This window comes from Silurus aristotelis (genome assembly GCF_946808225.1).
Source record: "Silurus aristotelis genome assembly, chromosome: 15".
Taxonomy (NCBI): Eukaryota; Metazoa; Chordata; class Actinopteri; order Siluriformes; family Siluridae; genus Silurus; species Silurus aristotelis.
Genome location: NC_139588.1, coordinates 10,731,807 through 10,744,335, shown reverse-complemented (window position 1 = coordinate 10,744,335; position 12,529 = coordinate 10,731,807). Strand labels below are relative to the sequence as shown.

At 37.6% G+C, this 12,529-nt stretch overlaps 2 protein-coding genes across 3 annotated transcripts; one reads left to right on the top strand and one right to left on the bottom strand.

Moving 5' to 3' along the window:
* The first annotated feature begins 962 nt into the window (after nt 1-962).
* eif2b4 (eukaryotic translation initiation factor 2B, subunit 4 delta) lies at nt 963-7,094 on the top strand. 2 transcript variants are annotated; one of them, XM_083561980.1, is made up of 13 exons: nt 963-1,099; nt 1,499-1,533; nt 1,677-1,845; nt 2,268-2,483; nt 3,199-3,281; nt 3,862-3,953; nt 4,648-4,762; nt 4,903-4,979; nt 5,101-5,203; nt 5,653-5,780; nt 5,873-6,053; nt 6,139-6,319; nt 6,403-7,094. In XM_083561980.1, exons 1-13 carry the CDS (start codon nt 1,039-1,041, stop codon nt 6,600-6,602), a joined length of 1,641 nt encoding a protein of 546 aa, XP_083418106.1. In that variant the 5' UTR covers nt 963-1,038; the 3' UTR covers nt 6,603-7,094. The 2 variants fall into 2 exon arrangements, with proteins under 2 accessions (XP_083418106.1, XP_083418107.1); XM_083561981.1 differs by having other exon boundaries at nt 964-1,099; nt 2,277-2,483.
* A 422-nt stretch (nt 7,095-7,516) lies between these two features.
* On the bottom strand, nt 7,517-12,505 carry atraid (all-trans retinoic acid-induced differentiation factor). Its single transcript, XM_083562029.1, has 9 exons — nt 11,949-12,505; nt 11,733-11,851; nt 11,577-11,645; nt 9,538-9,609; nt 9,322-9,443; nt 9,118-9,218; nt 8,626-9,015; nt 8,432-8,474; nt 7,517-8,375 (listed from the first exon to the last, which is right to left on the bottom strand). Exons 1-7 carry the CDS (start codon nt 12,042-12,044, stop codon nt 8,911-8,913), a joined length of 684 nt encoding a protein of 227 aa, XP_083418155.1. The 5' UTR covers nt 12,045-12,505; the 3' UTR covers nt 7,517-8,375; nt 8,432-8,474; nt 8,626-8,910.
* Nucleotides 12,506-12,529: the final 24 nt, after the last annotated feature.

The window sequence follows — 12,529 nt, the reverse complement described above, 5'->3', positions numbered from 1 at the left end:
ACCTCAAACAGGTTTAGGATAATTTAGGATAATAAATGTAGTGGAGGTGGACATTTTAAAGGCAGACTAACAGGTCTTTGAGGGTCAGAATTCTAGCTGATAGACAGGTGTTCAAATACTTATTTGCAGCTGTATCATACAAATAAATAGTTAAAAAATCATATATTGTGATTTCCTGGATTTTTTTTTTAGATTATGTCTCTCACAGTGGACATGCACCTACGATGACAATTTCAGACCCCTTAATGATTTCTAAGTGGGAGAACTTGCAAAATAGCAGGGTGTTCAAATACTTATTTTCCTCACTGTATATATATATATATATATATATATATATATATATATATATATATATATATATATATATATATATATATATATATATATATACATTGAAGTTCTTAATTATGCCTCTTTCATATTGAATTAATTGAATTAATTATGCCTCTTTCATATTGAATTATTTATATTTTAATAAAAAATCAATGAAAAGCAATCATGATACACAAAATTTTGTGAGCTGCTGCATTAAATTAAAAGAAAAACAAAGTAACAAACAAATAACAGTTATAATTTCTAGCATTGTAGCAAAAAAAGTGAATTATGAAAACAATTTTGAGAACTGCTTTGTCGAATTAAAGCGAAAACAAACAAACAAACAAACTAATAAATACGGGTTCTGATTTCCAGCACTCTAACAAAAAAAAAAGGGAATTATTAAAACCACAAGGTTGAGAACTGCTCCATTGAATTAAGGAGAAAACAAACTTGAAAAAGCATGAAAAACAAAAATTGCTTGAAAAACAAAAATTTTGCGAGCTGCTGCATTAAACTGGCGGGGGGGGGGGTGAGGGAGAGACAAGCAATCTTACAAATAATAAACATAAACAAACAAAATAAAAACAGGACGTTTGTGAACACGGAGCTGTTGTGCGCATGTGTGAGGCAGTGGCGCATGCTCATCTGCGCTTTCCAGCCGCCAGGGGCAGTGTGGTGATTTGGAAGGGGTTCTCAGCGTGTCGCTCGCACATTGGAAACATGGCAGACTCAGAGGGAAAAGCAGAGTCCAAACACACTGACAGCAGCAACTATGCTGCAGGTAAACGAAGAAAGCTGTCTTCTCATTGTTGTGTGCCTTTAACTTAAACGCCACTGAAAAGTATCTAGTTTTTCTTTATTTATCGCTAATAATTAGCTAGGGGGTTCCTTTAGCTTGATATGTGACGTAGCTAACGCTAAGTGCAGAATTGCATCATGTTTTCTTCTGCTTTTCCTCCATGGTATTGTGTGACTGTGCAGTATGTGGTAAATTACTGAATGCATACATATTTTTTTTTCTATTGCAGTTGGAAATAATTGACTGTTTAGAGCATTACCATTGTCCATCAAATGTCTGCAGCTTAGCGCCAGTAGAATGCTTTGTTTCATATCTTGAATTCTGATCACTGACTTTTTCATTTAGCTCACAAAAGTGTAATAATGTACTCTATGTTTTCAGACAATACAAAGCCAGGGGTGATTTCACAAGTGAAGGTGAGGCTTATTATAAATGATGTAGGCTAAAGATGTTTCCTTCACCTGTTTCCTGCAATGTGGTTGGTTTTTGAAAGAATCAACAGTGCAGTATTTGTAAACCTCAGTGTCGTGGTGTGTGAACGTTTACATGCCATTTACAGAGTGAAGGTCGAGAACTGACTAAAGAAGAGAAGCAGCGGCTGCGGAAGGAGAAGAAACAGCAGAAGAAAGGAAAAAAAGATGACATGGGTCCATCAGAAAAAAGGGCCGATAAAGAAACAAAAGCAGGGGCTTCCACTGCTCAGAGTTCCCTGATCCCAGCACAGAAAGGTAGGTGAAAAATGGATCCTGAGAAAAAAAAAAAAAACCTTGAAGAAATCTGCTAAATAAATTCAATAAAAAGATGCTTCAGGGGAAAAACAGAACCTTATATGTACACGGAGTTGGAAATTTCTTGTGTTCTTATGCTTCAATTGATTGCTGTGGGGATCATTAATACATGTCTTTATGAGCAAGTAATCCTGATTTTTCTTTGCTGTATTCATTAAAAAGTATATGGAGACTGTGCCATTTTGTATGTGCATCATCTGGCTGTTTCTCAAAGGTTAAAGGGTTAAATTTGTCATGGATACACTTTGTTTTGCTATGCCGTTTCAGACTGTATCCTAAAATAGCTTTTAAATCCAGCTTTGCTTAAGTCATATATGATGACGGTAATAATGGTGCGTTCCTCCTTGACTTTTGTTCTTTAGTGCCATCAGCGGCTGCAGCTCCTGTCAGTATACCAGCAGCAGGACCGACAGCAGAGTGCACTACACCTGCAGACAAGCCAGCTAAGAGTAAAGCAGAGCTGAAGGCAGAGCGAAGAGCGCGGCAGGAAGCAGATCGTGCAGCAAAACAGGCTAAGAAAGAGCCGGGTGCCACCTCTACAACCAAGACTAAAGCACCTCAGAGTGAACTTCAGCCAGGTAACATAATCACAGTGTTGATTGTACAGAACGGACAGTAAGATTCGCTGATTCGCATCGGCATAAAAGTTAACGGCGTGTGCATCGGATGCAAGATGGTGTATGCATTGTTCTTTTTTTTTTATTTTTATTATTATTATTTTTTTTTAGAATATGAGCATCAGTAAAAATCGCTCCATTTATAGATAATTATTAGTAGATGCGCTGTAGTTTTATTATTTCAAAAATGACTTATATGTGAATATGACTCATCACAGCACTACAGAGACGGGGGCGTGTCCCGAGAGTCAAATAGATTAACACGGCAGAGGTAGAGCTGCATCTTTCCGGTGAATGAACAGGAAAATCTTTTATTTCCTCTTCCCCCCTCCCTTCTAGAAGTCAGAAGGCATTTAAGTCAATGTCTGTCTGAACCAAAAAAAAAAGCAAACTATCTGTACCATATTGAATTGCACAGTATTATATTTTTTTTCCATTGTGTTAAATCGTAATCTCTTCACATCAGCTTCATATGTTTATTTACTGTATAGTATCGGTGGCTATGCATCCAGATGCATATCGCATCGTCCTCGGTTATGCTGTAGAAAATGAACATGTAATGATGTCAGGTTATACAGTGACTGTATGCTCCTGTGGTGATCCTTCTTTGGGGTGCATGTACTTATCTTTCCTGCTATTTAAAAAAAAATAAAAAAAATTTTATGTTACTGTTTAGTGGTGAAACGATTACCAGAACACATCCAAGTAGATGATCCTGCAGTGGTGAGAAAGCTGGCCAAGAAGCTTGAGAGACAACAGGTCAGGAGCTTTTCATGATTGTTATTTATGTCTGATGCCTCCTTCACCCCTTCCTCCTCTCTCTCTTCTATTTTGTCCCATACTGACCATGTATCTACTACAACATACTTACTTCAAGTGCTTTACCTCCCATTTCTTACAGAGGTCAGGGCAAGGAGCTCACATAAATGTGTCTCAAGTCAAGGTCTGGCCCCGTACCGTGTGTGCAGTGAACGCTTTATTTGAATTTTTTTGCTTACTAAATGTGAATTTTGCCGGTGCACATGATTAGAGATGAGCAGAAGAGACAGGATTTTGCCTTTATGTGAAAAGCTCACTTGTGTGACATGGACATTTTGTTATGTAGAGTAGCTGTCTGTTTTTGTTGCTTATGTTGGTTATGTAGACTAGTTGAGATTTATTTTATGTAGTAAATGTTAGTTTCATTATGTACCATGCATTTAAATGCTTATTTATAAATCGCTGTAGATTCGCACTAAAGCTATGCTTCTATTACTGCAGCTGATCCTGAAGAGCAGTAACAGTGCCAACTTGTCTATATTGTGCACCAGAGTTTATCGAGGGTCCTTTATTCTTACAGATTCCTCTGAGGTCGGAGTACGGCTACAAAGTCAGCCTGTTCTCTCACCTGCACCAGTACAGCCGCAAAGCACCTCTCACACAGCAAATCAGGTACTGCACCAGTCCAGCAATGTAAATCACTTTGGAATGGTTTACCAAAGAATTTTGGGTAAAATCTGTTTCATTTCTTTAAAAAAAAGTGTTTGAATAAATAGGATAACATTTATACTGAAGAATGAAGAAGTTGCAGATGCACATAATAACACCAAGATATTCAGTGTGTTAGGTTTTTTGCCCCTCTAATAGTATCAACTCCCACCTGCACATATTTTTCTAGAGTTTTAACTCCAATACAATATAATGTGTAATGTGATTTACCAAGTTATCCTTCTTTGTGTATATTTAGAACTACTTCTGACCAAGAAACCTCTAGTATTATCAAATATGAGACGCTTCCATTCCACTTATAAACCTGCCAGCCTTTACACACCTATTTGTATGGGAGTTTTAAGTTTAGAGGCCCAGTATGCTTCTGTGTTCCGGTGGTGGTTTTTTTTTTTTAATGACTGTTGTGGTACAGGATGCTTGCATATTTTAAAAAATGTTTTAAGTGCAGAATTTGATATTGCGGATGTATTTTTAGTTTATTTTTTATTTTTTTGATGTACCTTTTGTTAGTATATCATGTTAATAATAGATATAGAAATAGAAATGATATTGCAAATGTATTATACATGCCTTTGGAGAAGTACAGCTTTTTTTTTTTTTTGAAATATCATGTTAATAATTAATGTGTTGTTTTTAGCATTCCTGCCACAGTTATCCACCCCTCTGTAGTCCAGTTGGGCCTGCAGTACTCGCAGGGCATCATAGCCGGCTCGAACGCTCGCTCTGTGGCTCTCTTGCATGCCTTTAAACAGGTATAAAGTTACTACTTCAGCCTTTTCATTTTGTTTGACATTCACTTTGTCTACCAGCCGGTAAAATCAAAGCAACAAACTTTAGCTTAGAAACCTGAAGATTTCTGTATGATTATATTCTAATTATGATAATACTACAGGTGATTCAAGACTATAGCACTCCACCAAATGAGGAGTTGTCCAGGGATCTAGTGAACAAGCTGAAGCCCTACATCAGGTAATATTTATAATATATAAAGAATGTTTAATACTCCTCCTTTTTGTTTTCTTCATTCAGACTTTACCAGTTGTGTAAAATTACACTTGCTATGACTTATATTGCGTTGGGTTCTCTTCAGTTTTCTCAATCAATGTCGCCCCCTGTCTGCAAGCATGGGCAATGCAATCAAGTACATCAAGAAAGAGATCTCCAATATTCCAAATCAGTGCAAAGAGGAGGAGGTGAGAAATATTATTTAAGTATAACTCTGTTATTGTGTATATATTTAAGTTAATGCTAATCTGTGTTCAAAGATTTGTTTGTGTGGTTTGATTGCTAGATATTTATAATTATATATTATATGTAATTTATAAGATTATTTTTCAAAAGTGAATTGTTACAATGTGTGATTTTGTCCTGTTGGTAAACCATATTTATAGTCTAGAATAGCCTTATTCTTACTCCTGGAAAGGATATGTTTCACTTCTACACACTAAATCGAAATCACAATTAGACATATTTACCTATAACATTTTAATGTTTTGATGTCCGCAAAAGTGAAATGGAGAAAAATGGAAGAACATCATCGATATGTAGAATTTCGCTGCAGTGACAGTGGGTTTTCCAGACCAACACACGATGCACCGTCTCGTATTTAATTTGCACTATTTTCATTGGCTTTTGCCTATAGGCTAAGAAGAAACTATTGTCATGTATTGACAACTATGCAAATGAGAAGATCAAGTTGGCTGCAGAAGCCATCTCTAAATGTGCAAGTGAAAAGATTAGTGATGGTGATGTCATTCTAGTTTATGGCTGGTAAGAAAATCAATGTCCATCTACCTATATTTCTATTTTAAGATAGAGTCCTCCGACTCTGGAGTTCATTTAATTGTATATTTTTTTTCCAGCTCCTCACTTGTCAATCATATCCTGTGTGAGGCCTTTGAGAAACTCCAGAAGAAGTTCAGAGTCATCGTGGTGGACAGTCGGCCCAGACTGGAGGGGAGGGAAGCTTTGAGACGTTTGGTGAAGAAAGGCATTCGGTGTACCTACGTGCTCATATCCGCACTCTCTTACATTCTGCCTGAGGCATGTAACATACAAAAGTAATGAGTTTCTTCTTCTAAAAATTTGAAGTAAATTAAACAGCATTAGAATTCCCCTTCTCCCACAGGTGTCCAAGGTGTTTCTTGGAGCTCATGCCCTTCTGGCTAACGGATACGTAATGTCCCGTGTAGGAACATCCCAAATTGCTCTTGTAGCCAAGGCGTACAACGTGCCTGTGCTGGTCTGCTGTGAGACGTACAAATTTTGTGAACGAGTGCAGACCGACTCATTCGTGTCCAACGAGCTGGGTAATTACCTGCACAATTGGTCATAATAATATGATATTCGTGCATATTTACTAAGCCATTCCCCTCTCTCTCTCCCTCTCCAGATGACCCTGATGACCTGATAGTGACACGGAAAGGAAAGACCCCATTGGAGAACTGGCAGAGTGTTACTTCTCTGGGTTTACTAAACTTGGTCTATGATGTCACACCCCCAGACTTTGTTGACCTGGTGATCACAGAGCTAGGCATGATCCCCTGTACCTCAGTGCCTGTAGTGCTACGAGTAAAGAATGTGGATCAGTGATCACACTTTCAATCTTTTTTATTCACAACCCTGGGCACACTGCACATCTGTGGATTATTTAAAGATAATAATGTAGAATAAATTCATGAGAAGAAGACATATTTGAGGGAAACACTGGTCTGGTGGTTTTCTGTTTGTCCACTTCTTAAACTAGTAGAAACCGGTGACTGAATTTACATTCAGCTTTAAGTCCTACATTTTCACCAGAGCAAGTTACATCCCAGGCTCCTGTGAGTAAGCAGGGTTTCTGCAGATTTCATCATAAAATTTAAGACTTTTTTTTTTTAAGACCATTAAGATCGAAATTTGACTTATTTCATGACATTAAAAACACACACAAATACATTATCTAACCCAGCCCTAAAAACATTTTTTTTCATTTTTTCAGCCAAGTGGTGCAAAAATTTCACTTCCAGATTGCTGAAAAATAAAATCCATTTTAAGTCTGTGGTACAATCCAAAAGGGATACGTGCCAATGACAGAACACTGAATGTTGCTGTTTCATGTTTGTCTCATTTGTTAGTCTTAATACAGTGAGTTATATTTATACTAGAAAAAGAAAGAACTACAAACACCAAGGGAAGCTCAGTGGTTAGGGTGCTGGGTTACTGATCAGAGGTTCAAGCCTCGGTATTGCCAACCTCCCACACATTATGGCTACTCTTTGCTCTGCTTCCAAGCAAGCTGGGATATGCAAATAAATAATTTTCACTATGCTGTAATGTATATGTGAGAAATAAAGGCTTTTCTAGTCTATAAGCATTTCAGTGAGCATTCGAGGTAGCATTACATGGACATAAGACAATTAAGACCTGTTTATAATGTTTTAAGACAGAACCACGAATAAGACTTGAAGTCAAAAAGAAAAAAAGTCGCACATTTTTTGGCCTTGAAGACTCCGTGGAAACCCTGGTAAGACAATAGTACGGTCTTTATTTTGAACATAGCATTAGGCTTTATACATATCATATCCTGAAAGTAACATTTATTACTTACAAAGACAAATATAATGCCAGTTGCATACAAGACTATATATCGAGTTTAAAGTGTGGTTATTGATATTTATATTACAGTCTGAAGGTTAGTACTTGTCCTTTTTTTTAGGCTCTTGGACATAATGTATATTCATACAGTGACTACGTTCAATGTGAACATAATTGCTAACAAATAAAAAATTTATATTTTACAACAATCACAACAAATGTGATAAATCATATGTAAAAGTGTTTAATCGTATTTAGTCGAGTGGCATTAGGTTTAACTTTCAGGACTCTTATAACGATAATGTCACTCTTATAATGGTTTTGTCATGCGAAAGTCTTTATCAATGTCCTTCTGAATAAGGTTTAGAGTGATTTAAAAAAATAATAATAATTATGGTCACATAACAGTCCTAGGCATCCAGAGGTGTAAATTTAGGAGCATGGTACACTTCAGTGTTTGTTGAGTATATATTTTGGTCAAAAATTGAAAACTGTTTGAAAAGAGACATGCAGGAGACAATCTCTACTTCACACCCGATTTATCATGGGTATATTTGACCATTATAATGATTTGCAACAACGACTGATTATGAACTCTTATAATCAGTTATTACTGCACAACATTGCATCATTTGCACAGTTTAGTAGAATTGGTGAAGAGACTCTAATCAAATCTAGTTATTTTGACTTAATCATTATACACCTGCAATCTAATGGCCTCCCAGTGTTACACATACCTGTATAATCATGCAGTATGTTATAGTGTCTGTTATTAAGGACTGACAACTCCTGAGACATTAAGTGGCATCTAAAAAGATGTATAACTTTCTAAACGGTTTAAAAGCAGAGGTGCCCAAAGTTTCTACTATAAAAGGGACAAAAGTTTAACTTGATTGAGAGCCATGGGCTAAAAATAAAATGTTCAATTTTACCTTTCCCTTATCTTATATATAAACGGAATTAGAAAATATTACTTTAAAAAATAAAACTGCATTAGTTAATGAGATTACGAAGCTCTAGATAGCAAAACTTATCGTACAATGAGAAACAATAAAATTTTTTGTACAATAGCCCAATACAGCTATTCAGCATCCCTCTGCCTCCTTCGCATATATAGCATGGTGGGCCAAATGAGTGGCTACTATGGGTCAACTTTTGCCTGCAGGTCTTAGTTTGAATATCTCTGGTCTAGAGCAATTTTTCATAAATACAAAAACAAACAAACAAACAAACAAAAAAATCCCTATTCAGTGTTCCTTCAACACAATGTGTTTTATTCAGTGTTTCCTACAGCATTTTACCAGCTGCCAGACAATGCAGGAACTCAGGTGCCTTTTATTTTCCTTCTCTGAGTGATCCACAGTACTGCTGAAACAACAACTGTGGACCCACCTAGTATCACCATGACTTCCAGCATAGGAAAATGGCCCTGCAGCATGGAGAAGAAACATTAGAAAACGGTCTTACCCTATCTAATAATCAATTTTCAGTGACTGTACTTGAGTATCAGTACTAAAGCTGAAATTCTCACCTCTCTCAGGCACTTGTATCCGTGAAAGTTATGTACACAGCTGCACTGAACGAACCCTGGTCCATAAGGACTGCACATCGAGTTCTCAGGGCAATCCAAGGCTAATTAAAAAGGCATTTATGACATCTCAGAACTAAAGAAGTGCAGTGATGTTAAAGTTCTACAGAAGGAGGAAATAAAGAATCTGTATGGTGCTTAACTTACACATCTGCCCAATTCGATCGCAGGCGTTCCTCTGTCCTTCACAGAGCCGGGTATCAGGTGTAACTTCCACTCTGTCCCATGATGTGTTGCCGCCGGGACAGTCCAATTTTATAGGTAGTAGACTTAGTGAAAAGTAAAATGTTAGATGAAATACATATGTATAAATGTGGTTTGCAATGTGATTATACATAATAATTACAGCTAAATGATACTTACAGCTGGCTGAGATTATTAAAACCTTGGAATATAAAATCACTCAAATTAGAAAAAGGGTTGCTTGAAAGGTCTCTGCAAGAACAAAAAAAAAAAAAGCATTTCATTGAATTTGAGACTTATGTGGTGCACGTGTGCTTAAAATACACTCATTGGCATTCCATGACCTGTCATATAGAAGCATAGAAGTTGCTATCCACAGCTGGTCCACCTCTGACCTATTGTAACAAACCTGCATGTCCTGGATGCACTACATGTACGTGACAGTTTAACATTTTTGTTCCATTGCTTGGCTCCAAGGACTAATACATCTGATTTACTGGGCAGAGTTTGCAAGGGTGTGTAGATTGATGTTACTTTTGCCGAAGCTTTCTTAAAACCTGAGAGCATCTTGCATATATTCAAACACTGCATCATTTTCTCTGTCTGAATATTAACTATTTTAACTTCAAATCATCTGCTTCTGTTATATTTACAGCATCTGGCAGACGATTTTATCCAGACTAACTTTTTATTTATTTTGTTTATACAGCTGAGCATTTAAGGTTTAAGGGCCTTGCTCAGGGGCCCAGCAGTGGCAGCTTGGTGATGCTGGGATTTTAACTCGTTACAAATTCAGATGTTTTAACCACTGAACTACTACTTTACACTGTTAACGATGGTTCAATTTTTTTAATTTGTTACAAATTGAACGTTTTCTTTTGTCATACAAACTCTACACCACCCCATCCATCAGTGGACTGATATCCCTCTGTGCTGCCAAGACATTAGTGAAATAGACCATTAACACTGATATGGAAGTGTGCGTGTCTTGCAATGGTCTGAGTGGATAAGGTGAAGTCACAGCCAAGTTAAGAAAATGAATCACCAGTATGCCAGCAGTGGTGCCGGGATAAGAAACTACTCTAATCAGCACACACAGTCCCGTGTCTGTCATGTGACAGCCGTACTTGGAGTAATCCATGTCAGTTATTATCAATAGTAACAAATTCAATAACAAAAGTTTAAATACTATGTGGAAGAAACAAAGCCAGTTCAGGATCCGGGGTTGTGGAGTTTATTCAGCAGAAATAAAGCAGGCAGATCCATGAAATTACCCCAAAACACAGTCTTGATATTCAGCCATCTGTGTAACAGCCATGTCTTTTACTTTCCAAACATTCCTTTAACAGCTGTAATTATTATTATATGCCAATTCTTGACTCGGCTGTGTACCACAAAAATTATATTTCATGCATGATAGAAACGCACAAGAATAAAAAAGGTTTAAAGGTGAAAAAATATACACCGACCAGGCATAACTTTATTTCTAACAGACAGAACATGACCACCTGCCTAATTTTGTTGGTCACCTATTTGCTGCCAAAACAGTCCTGACCTGTTGAGCATTAACAGCATTAACTTCTTCAGCAATTTGAGCTACAGGAGCTCGTCTGTTGGATTGAACAACACGTGCATCAATGGGCCTCGGCCGCCTATGACGCTGTCGCCGGTTTACCAATGTTCTTTCCTTGGAGCACTTTTGATAGACCACTGCAGACCAGGAACATCCCACAAGAGCTGCAGTTTTGGAGATGATCTGAAACAGTCGTCTAACCATCAAAACCTGGCGTTTGTCAAACTCGCTCAAATACTTGTGCTTGCCCATTTCTCCTGCTTCTAACACATTAAAATGTTCCCTTGCTGCCTAATATATCCCACTAACTAACAGGTGCCATGATGAAGAGATAATCAGTGTTATATATGGTATGCCTGGTCAGTGTATACAACACATTTAAAAGTAACCAACACAAAGCACATTGCTTGGGAAGTAAAAGCTCAGTGGTTACGGCTACTGATCAGAAGGTCGGTGGTTCAAGCCCCAATTTGGCCAAGTTGCCGCTGTTGGGGCCCTTGAGCAAGGCCCTTAACCCGCTGTATCATGTCCGACCCAGGGTTCTATTCACTGCGATGTAATGTATATTCAACAAGTAATAATCCCCCCTTTTTTGTACAAATCACTTTTCATTTATGCCCCAACATTTCTTCATTGTATCACTCACAGGATGATTGCTGCAGAAGCCTCATGGAGGTCCTCAACTTGGGTCAAAGAGCAATTGGACAAATCCAGACTGAAAGAAGAAAATGGTCATTTCATGTCATATATACAGCTGCACATTTTGAAGTCAGTTAGTTCAGATACTGCAGCGTCTTGTTACCCCAGGATGTTGTCCCGTTCACGCTGGAAGCAGCAGCGACCCTCGATCCTGCCTTCTGAAAGACAAAATCTCCACACAGCGCTGTGGTTCTGTATACCTCCTTCACACATGTGGCATAACTACAGAAGCAATCATACACGCACCGTTACAGAATCATCCCAGTCTTACTACCAACCAGCATAACCTACTTACACATTCACCTACTGATGATCTTACCGGGGAATCCGTGATCTCACAGTCGACACAGACATTAGATAAAATAAATAAAATGCGAAATAAATAAACAACATAAAAATTTAAAAACCTTGTCATTTTAACCCACCCACCCCAACTCAAGTCACATGACAAGTCACAGCTCACGTGACATTTACATTCATGACAAACCCATCGGCACTGCGTTTGCGCAGAAAAAAACCCTGCTTCCGGTAACAAGGAATTGCGCACAAGAAGATGCGCAGAATTAGGAAAGAGAGCTTAATCCACAAAACAGCATCTCTGCTCCGGAAAATAGTTGCAAATCCACATAAACCGGAATGGAGTTTATCTAAACAAATTTCTACACACGATCAGTATACAAGACAATATTTTTTTAAATATGCATTAAACACAAAATAACTAAAGTTAGAAATTCAAGCAAAATGTTAGGCTGTTGTGATTTAGCCTCAATCACAATACACAAACTAGTAGTTAGAACTAATTAGATGTAATTTCCCCTTAGATTCAATCTATGTCTTTAATGAAACGCGTGTTAATTTCCCCTGCAGACTCGGAAAATACCATTAAATTTTTTAGGGGGG